The 22,282-nt window shown below is 35.0% G+C and overlaps 2 protein-coding genes across 2 annotated transcripts in view; both read left to right on the top strand.

The window, feature by feature from the left end:
* LOC138317188 (nephrin-like) overlaps positions 1–22,282 on the top strand; it is a gene marked incomplete at its 5' end in the record, with an annotated part of 63,246 nt that overhangs the window by 1,733 nt on the left and 39,231 nt on the right. Inside the window, 6 exons of the mRNA XM_069258741.1 lie at positions 2,127–2,438; positions 2,700–2,999; positions 3,393–3,704; positions 4,430–4,696; positions 5,082–5,387; positions 5,666–6,001. Coding sequence (XP_069114842.1) covers positions 2,127–2,438; positions 2,700–2,999; positions 3,393–3,704; positions 4,430–4,696; positions 5,082–5,387; positions 5,666–6,001 — 1,833 coding nt within the window. The remainder of the gene's footprint in view (positions 1–2,126; positions 2,439–2,699; positions 3,000–3,392; positions 3,705–4,429; positions 4,697–5,081; positions 5,388–5,665; positions 6,002–22,282) is intronic.
* Positions 6,863–11,134, top strand: LOC138317467 (uncharacterized). The gene is made up of 8 exons (XM_069259151.1): positions 6,863–7,390; positions 7,616–7,637; positions 7,770–7,822; positions 7,946–7,967; positions 8,320–8,399; positions 9,171–9,195; positions 10,168–10,238; positions 10,501–11,134. Exons 1-8 carry the CDS (start codon positions 7,273–7,275, stop codon positions 10,536–10,538), a joined length of 429 nt encoding a protein of 142 aa, XP_069115252.1. The 5' UTR covers positions 6,863–7,272; the 3' UTR covers positions 10,539–11,134.

Raw genomic sequence — 22,282 nt, 5'->3', positions numbered from 1 at the left:
GTAAAGAAACTGAATGAGATCGAAAAAGGTTTTGTTAACATCGTCTAAAACAAAACCTCCACTTAGTTATATTGAAACCATTGAAAATATCAACACCACTCGGAATACATTTACCCATTTTCTTTAGTAATTGAAAACGAGTGTTATAGAGACATTGCTATTATTAGTTATATAGTCAGTTACTGACCCCCCTATAAAGGCATAGAGGGTCAATAATATTTACAGGGGCGAGGGCGTAACCCAAGCCTCCTATACTTCTTACTGACCCTCTATGACTCCATAGGGGGTCTGTAACTGACTTTATAACGAATTTATTGCATTGATTTCTTTGTTTTCTGTTCGTTTTATCAAGAATCTGAAATCAAACTTCAACCATGCTGGCGAAGAATACAACAATCGCCGCTTTTAAAATAAATGGCCTAAGCCTACATATTTATATACATATTTCTTTCCGGAATCTGCAATATATACTGTATAAGGAACCTGCAGAATAAAACTGTATAGTTCATAAATCAACAATAGTTTCGACATTCCTAGTGGACATTACATAGATGGTAGATATAGGCCTACCTCAATACCACACAAGACTGGCTGTAGATTCTATATAATATTGAAAGCATCAGAAACCAAAGTGACACAAACCTCCATCCAACATTTAAAGTGCAATGTCCTTGATCATCTCTGCATTCTCGCTAAGATAATAATTTAGAAATTATGCCGATAAATTAATTGTAGAGTGAGGATTGATCTGTACGTACAAACACCTCCATTTATTTATAATCACAGTCTAGAAAACGCTTGAATTGTTACGTTTGACTTTCACCGCGTCATCAACTTTCACACTGGCGATGGGGAAGCAACTCGTATTTAATAATTGCATTTTATTTAATTTGAAGTATTAAAACGATTTAAGTTAATTAACAAGTAATATATAGTTTTACGGTAATGAAGTGGTCTATTTAGTTGAAGAGAATGTGTTTTACATTTTGAATCGAGGGCGGCAGCCGCCTGATTGCACCATAACAAACTTTACTGACCCTCTATAAAGTGATAGGAGGTCACCACGTGACGACTCTCAGCCAATTCATTTGGGGACATTTCTGTCCGAGATGCGATATATTTATATAGCAATATTGTCATTCAAAGAACTTCATGAAAAGGCATAGCGTAAAAGTGATTGTTTATTTATATGGTATAAAACTCCTTAATTATAAAAATTATTCATCCTTATTCACCCCTAGACCTGATAACAAACTTGTGCCTGCACTCCTGGGCTTAGAAATCAACACTTTTATATAATTGATATGACGGTGATATCAAAACTTCAGATATAATGGTATAGCACTGATCATATTGACATATATTGTGAAACATATTCTTCAGGTCGATAAGGAATATTATAAAAAATGGTTATGTGTATCGTGTCTTCGCCAGAAAGACGTTGAAGCCCAACTTTGCAACATTTTTACCAGATTAAGACGAGTCTTAGATCAACAAAACGGACAGGAAAATCATGAAGTTGAATGGAAAATCTCTAAAAGCAATACAATCGGGCACAAAGATGCCCTCTGGATACGGTGCAGCGAACACGTTATAAATAGGGATGATGGTTTTTTTCGCACATCAACGACCAGGTATCAAAATAAGCGGAGCCGTGTTGACAGTACATTCGGCATGCAACTCGGTCACTCATTAGAGTGGTAGATGAGTTTGACTTATGAAGAAGGGCATGTCGAGTAATTGTACGGTATTCCTACAAGCATGTGCTCATCTGTTGACAGTTATTACCATCTCGTACACGTTGACACATTTAGGTTACAACTCGTGCCAACATACCTTCACAGCGTAGCCATATTGTACTGGTCACTTACCTCTGATGAAGATAGCAGTGTGGTTATCGAAACGTCACGAGTAACAATTTCAATGGTTGTGTCAAATAACAATTTTTACAATATTTTTACATATTATGGTTAATACTTTCTTTCTGAATATATTATGTTTTTACATAGCAAGTTATATTAATTTAATTAGTTGTTTTTATTCTATTTCTAATTTGAGGATTATTGAACATCATAACATACACATTAAAATATATTGTTTACATAAATATATTTTCCTTTTTAAAGTCGGACCTGACAGTGTGGGTATAACTGGTAACAGAGTTGTGGTGGCGGACGGTACCAATACTCTGACCTTGACCTGTACAACTCAGGAGTACAACAGATACGTACACATCACGTGGTACAACGGAACAACACGGATACCTAACACAGCGGCCGTCACCAACACGTCAGGAAGTTACGGGGGTTTTATATCTACACAGGTCCTACAACTCGTACCTGACAGGTACCAGGACGGTAACGTGGTCAGGTGTGTGGTCCAGAACGAGGACGTGACGCTGGGAGAGAGGACGGCCTCAGTTACACTGGATATCAGGTGTAAGTATCAGTATGGAATGAATAAACTGTAGTATTTTGTTGGCGGGAATCAGTCTTACAGATATCAAAATTGCGCATAAAATGTGTTTATATGCTGCAATGGGGAATTGTATTATATAATTAAATATGTGTCTGCTTATGTCATAATAAAAAAAACATTTTTCAGCCATTTTAAAGAGGATGTTTCCTGCATTTTAACGAAACTGTTGAGTGATCTAATCATTTGAAGAATTGATTTTAACAATAACATTATTCTCGTAGATCTCTCGAGTACCCCTGTAACAGTGAGTGTAGACCCCACCACAGAAGGACGAGTAAACTCCGTCGTGGTCTTAACATGTCACGTGACCGGTGGTAAACCCATACCCAGTCTCCAGTGGACGTGTCCACCTACAGTTACTATGACAACACCTTCCACAGGGAGTCAAGGAGACCATCACACTTCAGTGACCACAGTGGCACTTACACGCCAGGCCAATGGTCATACTTGCACCTGTACCGGAAGTCAGAGTGATACCACATGGACCGGAAGTGAGCAATCACCAGTTTTCATTGTTAGATGTAAGTTATTTTTGCGATAAATGAGTGATTGAACTTACCTTTGGAGCTTTGAATGAACTAGAATTAGTCTTAGTAAACAACCAAATAATCATGTTGAAGTAATTGTTTCGGGGAATGTCGAAGTGGACAAAATATCATGATACTAATAACGTCATATACGTTTGAGATCTATAATGTACAACAGCGCAGTTAAATTAATGAAATATCAAAAGGCATGTAATATCTGATTTTCTACTTTATTTTCATTATTTGGTTTTCAGAAATGTTCTTAGTCTTTAAAGGATTGCATTTTGTTTCTGTTTAGTTTACGTTATCCTTTTTAACTTGAGGTATATTGAACTGACACCTACAATGAACAATTTTTAAGATACAATACGTTTTCCTTTGTTACAGTTGGACCTGACAGTGTGAGTATAACCGGTAACAGAGTGGTGGTGGCGGACGGTACCAATACTCTGACCTTGACCTGTACAATACAGGAGTACAACAGACACGTACACATCACGTGGTACAACGATACAACACGGATACCTAACACAGCGGCCGTCACCAACACGTCAGGAAGTTACGGGGGTTTTATATCTACACAGGTCCTACAACTCATACCTTCCAGGTACCAGGACGGTAACGTGGTCATGTGTTTGGTCCAGAACGAGGACGTGACGCTGGGAGAGAGGACGGCCTCAGTTACACTGGATATCAATTGTAAGTATCAGTATGGAATGAATGAACTGTAAATAGACTATTTATGCACTTCTCATATGCTAAGCTTAGTTTTCATTTACTCGATTATCCATTGCAGTTCCATAAATAGGAAAGGAATGCGAAGAAAAATATGAGAGGAAAAAACGTGAATTAGAGAAAGATATACAAATATGAATAAGAAACATGATAATGACTTTTTTTATTATAAAGTAAGTAACGTAATGATGAAATTATTTGTCCACTTGCAAATTTCATCTTTTCACTTACACCTTGGCAATTAATGGTGATAGATTATCAACTATGCGAAATATATGTCCATGTAATTAAACGCAATTCAGTGTCGTTTGACTAAACATTACAAAATTGCATCTTCTTGTAAAGTTAACGGTTAGTATATTTCATGCAAAAGATTGAATGAATTGATGCAAAACCAGCATTGCATTTTCTTAAGAATGACCAAATGCCTCCTAAATTTCATGTGTTCATTATAATTTGTATGTATTTAATCTTATGTTTTCTATCCATTTTAACATATTAAATTGATTAATTGAAGATAACGCATATTGTATTTAGTACAATTCAAAAGTACTTAGGGATAATTCGGTATCAATGTGACATACATTGTTTTTTAATGTTTACGTCTTTCTATTTGCTTCATATTCATCATTAAATAAGTGAAGTTCCTTAACATGAATTCATACAACAAAATGATGTGTTAATAATAGATCGACCATACCTGACATTGATTCCCAATCCTGGAGAGGATGTAATAGAAGGAGGAGATATTGAAATCAGATGTGACGTACACAGTAATCCTACCACGTCATCTATTACATGGTCGAGAATTGGAAGTCAACTTCCGCCTGATGCTGAAGTCACGTCCGGTGTCCTACGTATATCGTCTACACACCGGACAGATAGAGGAACATACCGATGTGTAGCTGTAAACTCTATCGGGAGTGATCAGGACACAATAGTCATCGATATTTACTGTAAGTTATCCGTTTAAAGAAAAAAAAATATCGAACTTTTTTATTCAGTAAACTAACTTATTTTCGTTTACAATGTATGTCCGAGCATTTCGCGGGTGGTTAGGAATTAGAATATATTTCGCTACGAAACAGATCACAACAAGAACAATATAGAATTTAACCTGTAAATTCAATCGCTGTACACAAAAATGTGGATTGGTATGATAACGTTAGCTTATGTCGCCACGCAAAAGCATTTATTCACAGTATTTGATACAACAAAGGTATGGAAAACGGTATTTACCGGAAGACCTTAGTATATTCGCTTTCCTTTTTCATGTTTAATAACATATTTTGTTTTCATGAAAAAACATTTTTGCACCATCCATTATCTTCTTACTGATAGACCCAGGTGATGTGATCCTGAGTTATATGAATACAACGTACATGTCATCGACAAGGCTATTGTCGTGCAACCCTGATGGAAATCCGGACACATATCAATTCGGAAAATGGCGGCACACCTCTGAGAGTGGAACTGAAATACGTTTGTTGACTGGAAATTCGAGTCCGTTAGAGTCAGTCCTGACCCTGCCTGACCCGGGTATGACCAGACGGTATGAGGACACCGGTTACTACATTTGTACAGCCTCCAACAATATACCTGACCCGTCCTTCTACAGTTCAGGATCAGTATTTTTCGTAGTGGAAGGTATTTCGATATATAAATAGCATATTATTAATTTGTACGTAAACTTCGACATTACATATTCAATACTGTGACAGTCTTCCATTCTTATTTGCTAATTTTCTAATTCATAAACAATAATATTAAAATTCTGTGAAAATAGAAAAAAGAAAGTATAGCGATTTATAGTAAGATGTTAATTTTGATGCATTAGCATGAGTAAATAATTGTCGAAATGACCCTTAACAATAACAAGCTACGATACAGTGCTGACCTATTTATTAAACATACATAATTTCCAGCACCCCCTGTGTTTCTAAACCAACCAACTGCGGTCAACGGGGAAACAGGTGGAAATGTTACCATAGAGGTGGAGTTTTACAGCAGGCCAGCGGTCAGTCTCAGTGATGTTATGTGGACCAGAGGGGTGGATGGAAAATTTCCAACGGATAGAACTGTGATGTCATTAAGAGTTAAACAGCTTAACATGTCATTTCATGGTGTAGATGTAATGGTCAACGGCTATGCGGCAGTTTTGAGAATGAGTGGAATAGCAGAAGAAGACTTTGGTGACTACACTATCAAAATAGAAAACACACAGGGGAGAGTCAACTTTACTTTCAACTTGATGAACGCAGGTAATTAACAACTTTACTCTAGAAGCAAATGAACTACAAAGGCAATACATATTAATTCACTAATTGATCCCAAATCCACATTTCAGTATGTCTGGTTTCAAGCATCCCCCAGTAAATCTGTTGACTAAGAAATGCATATTTTAGCGACAGAGCTAAATTCCTGTATAGTAAAAACGTCGATCACAACAAAAACATTTAATATTATCCATACATTTATTGAATAATGTGTATATTCAACAACATTTTTTCTGACATGCAATTTTTTTTAAACTATTCCATTTCTAATGTTATCATCGTATTCCAAGGCAAATCAAATATAATTTTAATATGTATTGACATAAGGTGCATCGGGCCAGGCTCGATCTGGTCTGCGAACTATCTGAAAATGAAATAAAAACTAGTGCAAGGTAAACGAAAATATCACCATTAATAAGATAACCAACAATATCATATATCTTAGAAGAGAGCTAATATTTTACCTGACACTAAAACAATTTTAAAGGATATGTACGTCCAGCCTAGATATACCTGATCCGATATAATAATCCCGGTTACAGATCCACCGTCCCCACCACTTTACCTGTTACAAAAGGATGTCACAAGTAGTAGTATCACCGTACAATGGATCCCGGACCCGGGGAGAGATCATGGAGATACGTATATCATTGGGTACAGACCAGCCGACAGTGACGTCACTACGTACTCTAATGCTATCCCCGATGATATGGAGCCCGTTATGGCCTACACAATAGATGGACTGACAAGGGACACTGTCTATTACTTCAGCATTCAAGTCCAAAGCGATGTAGACATCAGCCAGTCTCTAACAATCTCCATTCGAACTAAGGGTGAGTTGAAAGAAATAAGATAATCGATACAATAATTCAGGTTGTTCACTTTTTCATGTTATAACAAAATAAAATAATCAAAAGGCCGTTTTAGCAAACAGGGGGTTGACATCGGATAATGGGCTGACAAGGACTTTGAAAACATCAAAAATAAAGATGCTACAGGTATCCGTCCGCCATTGCGTGTTTTTCTTTGATAACATAAACTTGTCTGCAGCATGCTGACATAATTCTGTGTTGTCTGTTTGACACTGTCTCTGCTTGATTTGAATATATGTATTCTAACAAGAGCTGATAATACAACCCGAAAACCACTTAATGTATGATAGTCTCTGAGAACTATTCCAACTAATGTTTGTGCAAGTAGTTAGTGATATCTATAGATAAATTACTCTTTTGTTTTCCATTTGTTTTTCCTTTTTTATGAAAGCACTATCTGATATCGTCAAGAGTGACCTTCAATCTGCTGGTATAGCAATGATGTCGGTGTCATCCATTCTTCTATTACTTGTCGTTGGAGCAGTGGTGCTTTATATGATAAGTAAGTGAACCTTACTGGACTAATTATACATTATTGTGTTAGGTTTTATAATAACAATAATAGACAGATTTGTTCTGGAAGAATCATAAGTGGCATACAACAATATGAGTTTCAACATCTCAAATATACACTTTGCATATTAATATAAAAGAAAACATTCAAACATAGAAAGTAGAAAATATAAATATCGCAATAATATTATTTGACTTTATAAATCGTTTGCAGGGAAACGAACTTCACAGCGGAGGTAAACCATTTTTCTTTATTCTTAATGAACGCAACTTTGATATAAGCTTGAAATATCTGTTCTCTTTCATTCTTCGGATAACTATAACGTGACCATACTACCTAAGGATTTACTTTTATTGGTTTTTTTCAGAAGTAAACCCAATGATTCAACAATAATTTCAGAGGATGTTCTGTCCGGTAGTCGTAAGTTTTATATTGATGTATACCTAACAATAATTATGAAATGATTCAAACTTAATTTACCTTTCTAAATTGGCTTTTGGTTCACAAATATGCTTAATCGTCTGTTTTCCATTACTAATGTAGGCTTCCAGGCTGAGCAACAAGAGTAAGTATATATATATATATATTATTGATATTGTTCTCTTAAATATTGCTTAACATATATATCTGTAAAATTGCGAGAACATAGCCGCATCGCATGAAATTTAAGCATAATGCGTGAGTATTTAGATTGCTTTTATTTTACGTAACGATGTGTTTTTCGAGGGATAAGGATCCTATTCCCCAAATTTAACATATCATAACAATTTTAAAATATAACAAGACAATATGTGCAAACAATAGGAAAATATGGTCCTTCATAATATCATTTTAACATAACTCGTTTACAAATATATAAGTGAACAGTCTTTAGATATTTATTAAATGAATACTAACAAATTATTTCGAATTCCCAGCTCTTCAAAATATATGAATATCGACAATGTAAAGGGGACACCTGGATCCGGGTCATTGTACGAAGACATCCACGAACACCGTAAGTCAAATGATGTTGTAATTTGCATTGCATGTGTTGTTTACAAACTGTTTAAATTATCTTGTAATTGTTTAATGGACATGTATCAAAATAGTCGTAAGTCAAGACAGATTTTAGGTGTAGCACAAATGATATCATATACCGATATTTTTTTTATAAAAGAACATATTAAGTAAATGTGATACTTACCTCGTTTTGTGATATAGGGGACAGTTTGGGTTTCCACATCTCTTCTAAATAATTTTGTCGATATTCTATGATCCTTAAAATGTGTTATACATATTATACAATTGGACATACAGTCTAAGTATCTTGATGTCTTTGATGGCAACAGTTAGATTATTTAAAAATAGTCAGTGACTTAAAGCATGGCTACAAAGTTAATTTAAATCAAACTTTTATCAATTTACAACCACTGTCATCATATTTGACTTCTATAGAAGTCATAACGGCTATCTAAGATTAACAAGACCCCCTCATATTTATGAGTAAACTGTTAGGTTTCATAAATAATATCTGAATAATATTTTGAAATAAGACACTTCATAACAATTCACCCATTTAGGGACAGCGGCGTTCATCGTTGAAATCTAAAGGTTTATTACGTTTTTTGAGAAATAAAACATTTTGAAACCGTTCATGGACAGCCAGACTGAGATAAATAACGATAGACAGTATAAACAGGCAAACGGATAGACAGACAGGTTTGAGTAATGTATTGATATATCCGATGTGTCATTGTCAAACATTTGATTGATCTTTTGGTTGTAGAACGCATATCACCAAGCGATGAAAGGTATGTTTAATTGTTTTATTTTGTGAGTTGTAATATATAACAAAATGTTTTCGTACATTATGTAGTTTTATATAGGTACTGTCGAATAAACCACCATGACCCGTTGTCGAGGTATATATCCCGTATTCTGTCAGTGGTCTGGGTATATAAATACTGTTCCAATACAGAGGGTGGTAGATGTTTTATTATACTGACAAAATCATTAGGTGGAAATGAAATAAATATATCCGTTTAGAACATAAATTAATAAAAATACTGCTGATATATTTATTATAGTAATCATGCATTGCCATAGTGAAATGTGTTCACTAGGAGAAGATGATCGTCGTGGTATAGCCTATTGAAATATATGAAATGTCAGGTGACCAGTTTGCCTTCAATGAATCACTTTTAATGACGTTAAGGTAGAAAATTATCTAATATTGAAACTCACCGTCATTTTTGGGTTTTTTTCTAATGTAGAATAATATGCCATTTTATATATCGAATTTAACACGGCAGTTGCAGTTGTCGGTAAAAATATCTAGGTGAATTAACATGTGACCATGACAGCGGCTCAAAACCGTTATGGAAGATGGAAGTAGTAAGCAAACAACTTTTTAACAAGTTTGGAGGCACCATGGTCCTGTTATCCTCTATAGTCGAGGGGTGTATATCACTGTTATGATACACAACCCTCGACTACACCATAGCATTACTTAAAATAGTGTTTGCAACAACAGTTAAGCTCTATCATTTACATAAAAACGTACACCGTTACGTTGTGGTTGGATGTATGGCTTAGAAGCTAGGCATCGGTCTTTACAAAAACTCTGTATACCTGTGCTTCACATTCTTTCTACGAAAATGCCTTCTGTTGTACATTTTCTGATTTATTTATCCAAATTTAAACAACAATTATTTGTTGACCCACAAATGCCATATTGCTACCTTGGCTCTTTTAAAACTTATTTCCTTAAGATTCCTTTTTAGCAACAACGCCTATGAAGTACTTGGGAGACGATCATTACCAAACATTTATGATGGTTTATCGAAGAAAAACAGTATGTCGATCTTTAAAGCGATATAGCAATGAGTTTCATTTAGCGATGATAGCAATGATGAACTTTACTATTCCTTGGCTTTATCACAGAATGTGTTTTCTCATAAATCGTCATTAAGACTTTTTGATATCAACTAAATATTATACATACAACTAAATCATTATACATTGCGTTTTGTTTTTTTAATTTTCTTTTATCAATTATGATGTAAATTGAAAAACGGGACGTTAAATTATATTGTCTATTTGTTGTTGTATTTCAGATAAACAGGAAACCGTCTATCAGAATACGAATGTGTAAGGACAATGTCAGCATTTCGTTGTAGTTCAAGGGGAGGACGTGTCAGGGTTTTTAGGTCATATGACCCAATACGCCCGCTAGAGCCATTATCTTGAGATACATTTTATACTTCTCAAGTTCAACGGCTGGGATCTTGTTGATACTTAACTGAAATTGTCGTGACATGGTCCTGACCAGGTGTTATTTTTCGGGTTGATCCCAACCAGTCACAGCCGCCAACTTCAAAACACATTCTTATCCTCATCTCAAATCTACCAATGTGATTTAGCTTGCCAAAATGACACTGACATGGCTCAACACAAACTCCATATTGAAAAAAAAACATTTAAAAGTTTGTCTTAATGTCTTCCGGTGCTGATATTTATGCAAAGGATGGAGAGCCCAAAATTGATACCAACGTCGCCATTTTGAAAGACGCAATTTCTATCCTAATATGTAGCTGTTGCCTGATCACTGGCAAGTCCCTTGAGCCTCTAGTTTAAACCCGTGAACGTATTCATTCTGTGTCACCAGCAACAATATGGTTTCGTGATGAGAAAAGAAAAACAGGTTATATGTTTATTTCGCCATGTGTAGGAACATGAAAAGGTCAAATCAGATTCTGATGTACGTTTATGGTTTAATAATAAATAAAAGTTATACATATTTTTTATAGACATTATATATTATAATATCTAATCGTGAGTTAAATGTTATCCATGTATCATAAATTCATATTCATATAATAAATTCATATTCATATAAGTTATAGTTATGTTAAATGTGGAATGTTATTATAGATTTACAATATTTGTAAGATGTACACCTTTCAAGTGAACATTTGTATGTCTTTTGTGATTTCAATATACGATTATGAAATGCCATATGTGAAATACTCAAAAATGCTGAAACTAATGGTAATATTTCCATTGCTAACGCAAGTCTTTTTGCTACAGGCATCAAGGAGAAAACAATTTATACAATTTCTATGGATGATTCATGTTTTTTTAAGTGATTTAATGTATGAGATTTTACTTACATTAAAGTTAGAGCTTTAAAATCATACCGGTTTCATTATATTTACTCACTGAAATGCCTAGGCCTCTCAATAACATCACCGATAAAACTACCATGTTGTCGTGTTCTATCTAAACTGACACAATATAATACAAATAAGACACTACTGTCAGACGACCAATTCTCGTCAAGTACAAATTATCGCTATCGCATTTGTATTTGCATGGTTACACATGCATTTTCGTAAATGAAATCATATTCTGACAGAAGACGCCTCCATGCAGATTTCCATAACTTATTACTTGAACATTTGTGTGTAATCAAAAGAATACATATAGGTACAGTTGGCCATCTCGCTGACCACTAAATGTGACAGAGCAGGTAACGAGATATACAACTTTTATCTTAGTAGGCTTTAATGACTTTCCATTTAAAATGTTGTATTACCACGTTTACCTATCTGTGACCTTAGTTACTATTTTGTTGTGATTAAGTATATGTTGTAAAGAGCAATGTGTTATTTCTTTGTTTACTATTGGACAAGTCTCGACGGAGTAGGAACATTCTAAACAGCAAATCATCCACTCGGCGGGTATATCTATTGCCCTTCCATACGTTTTTAACATCGAACACAATAAATGGTGTAAAGGTGGACATCATCAATATTGCCTACTTGGCAGAGTTCTCTTAGATGCTTGTTTTACTGTGTGAGGAAGACGATCAGATAATGTGAATTTTTACTTAATGTGTACTCGCCTACTCGAAGAAAACCGAAAAAGGCTAACAGGAACACCGCCTTAAACATAACAGCTTCAAATTTAGAGGAACACACTGATCAAAGGAATTGTGTCAATTGTTTTTAAATGGGGGACGTTATTGGGGCACGTGTGTCAAATCTATTCCCACCTCTCCTGGCACCCTCTAGTAACTTGCCTATCATGAAAAACTTGGTAGGATCCTCCAGACCTTTAGTTTTATGTACATAAACGAATTGCACTTACATATGTTTTGATAGTGGATGCGGAGCGCTGATTCAAGGACAAATACGCGATAAAATTACATAATTGTTCTACAGGTACCGGCCACACTTCAGGGAGCTTATATAGATTAAGGTAATTCTCATATTGCTTAAATGCGTTTAAGTAAGTGGATCAAGTTCCTTAGTTTTCTACCAGCCTACCAACTTCACTGTTCAAATCTGCCAGACATGGGGTGGTATTTGTACAGGCTCGGGATCCGCCTCTGAGGCCAGGAGCCTGAATTTTTCCCACTGTAAGCGAGAGATGGAGTCAGCAATTTCATTTACACACCCCGGTATATGTTCAGCTTTCAACAGGATATCTTACTGACTAAAATCATAAGTAAGGGGTCTTTTGCTGACTGCTTATTCAGAATTTTGACCACAGCTTCATTATCTACATGAAATACTACTTTTTTGTTTGCAAGCTCATTACCCCAAATAGTCAGTGCTGCACACACTGGTAGCAATTCTAAAAAGGTTATGTTCCTGAGAATAGGGGTATTGACCCATTTTTTAGGCCACTGGCCGAAGGCCCACTTCCGGTCAAAGTAAATACCAAACCTCTTATCAGTCCCACCCGCACTGTCTGTAAACAACTCTAAAGCGTCATTTGTTGTCCAAAGCTGGTCAAGTATCACCCCATTATAACTATCAAGGAAATCAAGCCATGCCCGTAGGTCTGCCTTCATGTTACATGTTACTCTAATCTTGTAATGGGGACGAGTAATCCCCGTAGTGGCATCGATAAGTCTTCTACAGAAAGCACGCCCTGGCCTTATAACACGAAATGCAAAGTTCAGGGAGCCAATCAGAGATTGAAGTGTTCTAAGTGTAATTTTGCTGGCTGATAAGATTACGTGGATATTATTTTTTAATTCTGATAATTTATCCAATGGTAGTCTAAGTACCATATTGACTGTGTCAAATTCTATTCCCAAAAATGTGAGGACAGTACATGGGCCCACTGTTTTATTTTCTGCCAGGGGAACGTTGAGCAAATTGCAAAGTTTTTTAAATTCTCCCATAGCCTCGGAACAGTGAGGTGTATATTTTTTCCCGCCAAATAAGAAATCATCCAAGTAATGTAGCGACTGCCCCTGGGGTCCTTTTGACGCCCATTCTAGAAAACTGGATTTTTTTTTCAAAAAGTGCACAGCTTATACTGGCCCCCATAGGAAGGCATTTATCAAAGTATATCAAACCATCTAGGTGAAAACCTAACTGATCAAAATCCCCTGGGGAGACTGGTAATAACCTAAAGCAGACTTAATGTCCATTTTAGCTAATAACGCACCCCTACCTAACTTCTGAACTAACGCTACTGCATCATCTATACTGGAGTATTTGACGGAGCATGCCTTCTCGTCAATGAAATCATTAACCGAATTGTCTACAGGATGTGAAAGGTGATGTATCAATCTAAAATCCCCATCTTTCTTAGGAACCAAGCTTAGTGGAGAAATACGCAACGTTGGCAGTGGCGGGGTATTGAAAGGACCACTACCAGCTAACAATTCCTTTTGTATTTTGGCCATGGCAATATCTAAATTCGTTTTTATACTTTTTAAATTTTTTGCAAAAGATGGACTGCGCGGACCACAATATTGTAAGAAAGTATGATTTTTTGTTGTTACCATCATGCTTTTATCGCTACCCAGTTAACATTCATCATTTAGTACAGTACAGTTTAATACTTGTACATTTAGTAACAGATATGTATATACATAAAACAAATCGCTGGATTTGTTGCATCTACAATGAATAAAGATTGTTTGCGTTTGATAAGGTTACACAGTGAAATCAGGAAACCATTGGACGATATGCTATTTCAGACAATGGAGCCATACATTATATGCAAAAAATATATCTATTAATTATTGAAAAAAATACAAGGTATACACCTTATCTCGAAACTAATATTTATGAACTCGTTTTTTAAAATCAATATTGGCAGTATGTTATATAATATGAATTTAAACAAAATGTTGTATCTAAGCAAGTTTTCGCAAGCTGTATTTACCCATGATTGATTCAATTAAGTAGTGGTTCAAATATATAAAAGACTCTGTTTTAGTGTCATTGGAAATTCCTCGCCAGAGTAACCAAGTAATCTTTAAATGTAAATTTTGACATAAAAACTTTGACAACAACAACAGTTACAAAAGTAATAATTTATAGCAATGTTAATACATGTAATCATATATATATATAGTAATATATATAACAAACTCAATGTGATTATAGCCGTACGACCAATGTGAAATTATCAGCTTTAAAAATAAGCTTTAAAATATGGTCTTCAATCAGGATGTTAACCCAAAGATCCCTTGATGATATCCACGTGGATTCCATAACTGCAAACATTGAACTTTTTGCACAATTCTTTGTGTACTGTTAAAAAAAAAAAAAAGAAGACACCAGTAAAGCAAAAGCAGCCAGTTTTTACTAAACAATTTTTAAATAACTGACAACAAAGAAAAAATGATGTGATGTCTACAAGTGGTGTGGCGATTTTAGGTAATTGTTAAAATATTAATGCATGTGCCATGACAAGTATAAATTTAGAACAAACTTTATCTCAATATTCTGAAACATTATATCTTTTTAAATCATATACAAAAATCGAATGCAGAAGCCATGGTAGAATTTCTCTTAAATCCCTATTGGTGGATGACCATCGGCTTATTAGCCACATAGACTTTCTGCGTCTGTATCTGGTTGGGTGAATGTAATTTCCTTATGGCTGCTGTATTCTTATTTCTTTATTATTATACTTTTTGAATTATAAACAAAATTACTATCTATAATCTCATTAATAATATCTCATATACTGTCATGACTTCTGAAACATATACTTTCAAATGCTTTCAAATACTCTTTCATGTCATTTGTATATATACATTTTGTTACCAGGGAGAGAACTTACATAGGCACTGCCTTTTGTTTGATCCCATTTCAATTTATTTCAAATAAACTTTTATTGAAATGAAGTGGTGTGCGTGTCTACAGAAAGTAGACTTGCTGCTGACATCGAGTGGAATGTTGGGGGAACATGGCTGTCAAGTAATCCAGAGGAGGTCAAGGTACTGGACACTTCTACCGATACTTACGCCGTGACGTCATCACTCTCACGCCGCGTCAACACGTCAGGACAATGGGGAGTTTGTGTACTGTAGAGTCAGTAACCGGGCCTGGAGGGATTGAGTCAATACGACAGACTATAAACAAGTTTGTGTAAGTATCTCAAACACAGTACATGACAAAGTTTGTGTACTGTAGATCAGAAACCGGTGCCTTGTTGTTGAGTCAACGTACTTAAGACAGTATATGTGTAAAGTAATCTCTAACACAGTCACACGATCAGGACAATGGGAAATCTGTGTACTGTAGAGTCAGACATTCCAAGTTGTTTTGTATCAAAATTGTTTGCCAATTAATATGACGGTTGTAAATAAGATTCAAACTTCCATATCCAAGTTAGTGGTCACTTGTATTACACCAAACCTACCATGCCTTCCTAATTTTGGTTGTGTTTTTTTAATTCTTTTCCAGTCGGACCAGACAGTGTGGGTATAACCGGTAACAGAGTGGTGGTGGCGGACGGTACCAATACTCTGACCTTGACCTGTACAACACAGGAGTACAACAGACACGTACACATCACGTGGTACAACGGTACAACATGGATACCTAACACAGCGACCGTTACCAACACGTCAGGAAGTTACGGGGGTTTTATATCTACACAGGTCCTACAACTCGTACCTGACAGGTACCAGGACGGTAACGTGGTCAGGTGTGTGGTCCAGAACGAGGACGTGACGCTCGGAGAGAGGACGGCCTCAGTTAACTGGATATCAGGTGTAAGTTTACTAATATTCTGGCGTAAAACAATAAAAACAAATAACTACACGACTGTGTATTATTAGATTTGACAAAATGTTAAAATGTAATGGTCAAAATCCATTCGATAACATACAATGTAAGAAATACATACATCGTCGCGAAGCAATTATTTTTCATTCTCCTTCTATTGATTTATATCAAGTGAACAACACATTAAAACTTCTTTTTTGAAATTAAATTTATATCGCGCTACTTAATTAATTACGTCTTACGTATCCATTTCAATGAAGAAATATAATTGTCAAAGGTAATTGAAAGAAATTGAAGAGAATTGTTTCAATGCAGCATTTTATTTTCTAAGACGTCTGGAACCAATAGCTAATATTTTTTTTCGATTGGAAACATTGCCAGAAAGACGAATAAATCACAAAAAATATTTGTGTATCAAGAGGCGAAATAGAAAGTACTTCATGTAAAAAGCCTGTGTTTTGATTCGATTGGACAAAACCTTCGCGAATAAAACTGACCATGATTTAGGTATTGTTTACATTTAACTTTCTATTTACCACATGTGTGTGCATGTGGTCATTAAAGGGCTTCCCTATAATGATATATATTCATGTCATCTTAATATGAAAGGACTTTTATTGAATTAATGATATTTCAGTTTTTCTTTATTCTGATTTCTTTATTTTGTTACATGTTTCGACATCCTATAATCATATTTGTGTAGGCAGTTCTGCCGGTATATTTAATAAATGCAATATTAGTTCATAATTTTTTTTTTTTACAATGGACACCAGCTTGGAAATGTATATCAGTGCAATCGTACGGTTTTATAACACAACTGGTGGAACGAAGATAAAACTAATGGTGGTAAAGTATATTGCATCATATACACGTCCGGGTGCACGCTTGCCGCAAATAAACAAATGTTTGTTACAGCTGCATGCGTTTATAATAACTTATAATTGAGAGATAAAGCCACGATGGCTAGTCACATCTCTATCTCTATATACATACACCCAAAGGGTACAACCCAACCCCTCTATACCCGAGTCTACAAGGACCAGACTGAGTATGACCAGACAGGACTAACTAATTTTGCATGGGCCCTGTTCAAAGCCGAGGCCTTGCCGAAAGGTTGATGACCAGCATCTTTCATGAAGGGTCCTGATATATCCTTGCCCACTGGACAGACCCTTGTAAGATTCTATTTTTCTACCATATTTAATAACGAAACATTATGAAAAACAGTTATATATAAAAAGATTTCCAAAGAGCAGCCATCATAGGAATGTCACAATGCGCCAAAATTTAGACGTCGCCCATAATAGTCGCCGGATGTAATGATGACATCACGTCATTGTCTAGTGCGTGTAAAAGGTAAAATACAGAGTTTCCATTCATACCTACGGGTGTAATACTGGCTGGTCTAGGGCAATACACTCATGCCGCCTTAGGCTTTTTCGCATGGCTACCCATGCAATAAAGGCTCGTGACGTCACGGCGACAGCAAAATTTCTATTTCTTCGGTAAAATTTTAACATTTTTTTTCACAAATGTATTTCAAAATGGTGGGATATTATACACGACGAAGTTGTGAAAGAGCAATAAAACGTCAAGGTATGAAAGAAAAATACTCTTTCATAAGTGGATATGAAGGATTTGGATATTCTACCCTCGGGATCACAAAATGTTGCAAACCCCTTGGCAAGCCTCGGGTTTTACTACATTTCGTGATCCTCGGGTAGTACATCCCTGTCTTTCGTATCCACAAATGAAATAGTCTTATAATCTTTACTTAGCAACCGTGGGATAACCTCGTCAAGTATGGAAGAAGAGTTGACATATACCAACACACATATTTGCCTTTATTAAATGACCATATTTACTTGCTAATATGACCAACACTCAACTAAACATTCAGCTTGCGAATTGCTTTTCATACTTAGCCGAGGTTATGGTCTTCCCTGATGTAGATAGGTTTTATTCATTAAGTGACTTAATTAAAAAGGAGAACCCAAAATAACATAATAATACATTATATCAATATGTCTTGCCAAATAACTTGGATTGTTGAATTTATCGGAAACAAACATGTTCATATATAAAATTTTCCTAAATCGTTGTTCTGTGAAGTTATAAGTAAAAACAAAATAATAGAATGAAGTCATTGTAATCATTAAAAAGTTAAATGAGACATCATTGAAGGAAGGAGAACATTTTAAATGCTGACTTTGACCTCCACCCCCTACCCACATAAACCTTAAGTTATGCGGTAATGTTCATATGCAGTTTATCTTTTAGAAAACAAATTTTAATCATTTCTGAACAATTTACCTTGATCATACTATCATAAAATGTTAAATAATGTGCAGAATAATAGCCTTAGTATATTTTTTCTAGACACAACTAAAAATGAAGTTTTATTATATCAATAATCAGACTATAACTGAAGTATGATGCATATAAATATTACATGGGAGTTAATACTGCCCATCATTTAGTAGCCCACTCTGCAAAAGATAAATGTTTAACAATGGTATACATTGTTGCAAATATTTAAATGAAATTTGAAGACGTCACAGTAGTTACAGATGCCGCATTGTATTTGCACCGGTTCACAAGATATTTGTACATACATTTTCAATGATCTGAATGGATATATTGCGAATTGAAACTGCTCCCACATGTAGACACCCATTATATGTTATAACGAACAATAGCAGACCAAAGTGTAATAAAACGGAAATGCAACACAAATATAACGTTACGTCACAACACAAAGGAACGATAACCGCGTTTTACTATGGCAAGTTATTCCTAGCCTTCCGTGTTTTTGGAAAATGTATCTTTTGGATAAATTGGTTTATGATTTAATCGAAAAAAATATCACATACATTGAGATGAGCAAATTTTCTGATTTTTAATTTTGTAGTATCGCATTAACAATTAATTGAAAATTAGGTAACAAGATAATTATATATTACGTCAGATTTTTCTGATATAGCACTAAGAATATGAGAAATATGTTAATAAATGGAGTTACCAGATATAATGATTTATGCGGTAATGGTTTGAAATATAAATTAAATTAATAAAGAAATATTTATGTTTAGGTCATGTGTATATTTCGAGCAACATTATAATGTACATGTATCTGACACATTAAACGACAATCTGTTTACATTGTAATGTCAATTGACGTCATTAAAACGTATTTTTGTTTACTTCCTTTTCGTGTCTTTCGTTTTGGTATTCTATAAGCACGTAACCAAAGGAATCAATCTCCAGTACATTACCAGTTGCATTCTAACCAGATACATAAGTCTTTTAAGCCTCAATACAATATATGCATATTTGGGACGTACTGTACAGCTGCAAAGACCCCAGTTCTGTCTACTTCAAACGCCATGTAAAACTTTTTTTTTCAAATTTAAGATTTAAAACTTGTCAAGGAGTTCTGTTTCAACCAGAGAGAATCACCACTAAAAGTAAAATCAAAAATAGCGTATACAGTGTAACTATTTCTAAGGATATTGTATGGTATGCTTACATGCTTTATCTAAACCACTCAAATGTTTGACCACAATGTTGTTTTATTTTGATTATTTATTTATCATATACCTTAACTAACAAACCCAAAATGTGGCGAGATAATATTTTATAAATCCTAATAATTAAAGATAAGATAAGAGAAACCTCGTAATTTGTTTTAGTTTCACTTGTTAAAAGTATATTGTGACAATTGATCACACTGCATTCTGTACGGATTAAAACGATTTGAATTGTCTTCTTAATTATTTAATTTACTTTACTTTATGATATGTATTAAACGTTTGTGATATGATATATATTTCACAAGTCCACTGTGTACATTTAAATTCTTAGTAATAACAAATACAAATTATAATATTACATTTACACAGTATACCCACTATGTGACCTTATCGCTCTGCCCTGAGCAAGACTGACACTCACTTATTTTATCTATTATCAAATGTAGAATTAATGGATTTTCACTACAGTGTAAAACAAACAAACAAATAGATCAAATTGAAATATTAGGTATGTACTCTACCTCATTCTAGTTAAACAGTGATTTAAATAAATACAATCATATACTTGTACCAATTAAACTTCCGGGTACGGCACACAAGGAAGACGTTTACATGTTTACAACTGTCAGAGGACGTATCTGGTAGTACCATGGTTTTGTCCGTTATTTGGATCATTTGTATTTGGACTTTTTTATCGATCCTATTGGCTCCACTTCGAGGTATGTATTTTTTGTCCGTTTACTACGATATCAGAATAATCTAACGTTATATTCATTCAATGTAAGGGACATCATTGCTCTGATTATAGTATAATGCTACCCATGCAGTTATGGTTGTACTGGTTATTTCCCTTGAGTCAGTTTCCTGTTTCAAATGTCCATGTACAAGATTGTTTTCGTCCGAATTGAAAATGGGTTGGGGTTTTATTAGTTTAACATCAGGTTTCCAGCTAGGGACATGTATACGTAAGGAAGTGCCAGGTTTGATGGTGAAGGAAAATAGGAGTACCCGGAGAAAAAAACCGAACAGCGGTCAGTACTTGGCAACTGCCTCACACGGGATTCAAACTCGCGACTCAGAGGTGGAGCGCTTGTGTGGTAATATGTCGAGACTTTTATAATCACTCGGCCTCGGCCCAGCGGCACCCGGTCAATTTTATTGAGGTTATATCTGTTTGACTCTTTAATGTTTATTGTTAGCTTGAAAAGGATTAGATACATGGAACTAACAGTTAATGTTGACAATATTATTTTTTTACGAACATCTTAGCTGCAAAAATTAAACAAACTTAAGCACACCACATAATTAGTGTTCTAGTAAAATACCATTAAAAACTACAGTTTTTGGCAAAACAAAAACAACCTAATTATAAAATACCATATGTAGTAGGCCAATGGCCTAGGAGAGGTTCCCACATACCTCCCACCACCACCAAACCTCCGAACCTAGAAGCTTAGAAACCACTGGTCCCAGGTTGTGACATACCCCCTCGAAATTTCCCCACCACCAAACCAATACACCGAACCACAAACATATTTTTGATTAGAAATGAAAAAGTCTTTTATAGGCTCGAATAATGACATTTAGTCTAATTCATATTTGGCTTGACCTGAAACAGCAAAATAATGTAGCATGACCTCTTTATCAAAGTCATTTAAAGATTATGCAAAAGGAATAAATTGTTTTTTACTACTAGGGTGCTCTTACAGCAACATTTACTACCCACATTAGATATCCTATTGACGTTTTATAAGTACAAAAATTGAATTTATAAAGTTGAGGTTGAATATTAGGTGGGACTCACCAGACATTTGTTTGAATTTTGTTTTGACTATTAGCGTCTCAAAAAGATTTTTATACTGAGAGCAAATATAACATATAGAATGCTGTGAGATATCATGAAGAGTTACCAATACGTTCTTATGTCTTGAAATTAGACACATCCATTTCTTTTAGCCAAAACTTAATTATGATATTCACTTTATTTCTTTCAATGAAGTTATTAAATCTCATTGTGAATACACCAGTGTGAAAATTTCGGATCTGGTAGCTGATATGAATCAGAAAAAAGTATCCAATTCCGCCGGAAAGGCCAGAGCGTCGTTTTCGAAGTAATATGACAGCTGCATTGTTCACGCTATTGTTCTATGTCTTCATAACCCATATCCATGGCCAGGTTCATATCTCACCCTAGCGTGTTTCATGTACATCGCATATGCATGTTTCAAGACTTCTTCCGGCAGTTTTATCACCACGATCTCTTCGACATGTGGATTGTTTCCACTGACACATTGCTTATTATTCGTTTGTAGTACAAA

This window comes from Argopecten irradians, chromosome 3 (assembly GCF_041381155.1).
Source record: "Argopecten irradians isolate NY chromosome 3, Ai_NY, whole genome shotgun sequence".
Lineage (NCBI taxonomy): Eukaryota > Metazoa > Mollusca > Bivalvia > Pectinida > Pectinidae > Argopecten > Argopecten irradians.
Note: the sequence above shows the minus strand (reverse complement) of the source record. Positions and strands in the feature narration are given on the sequence as shown.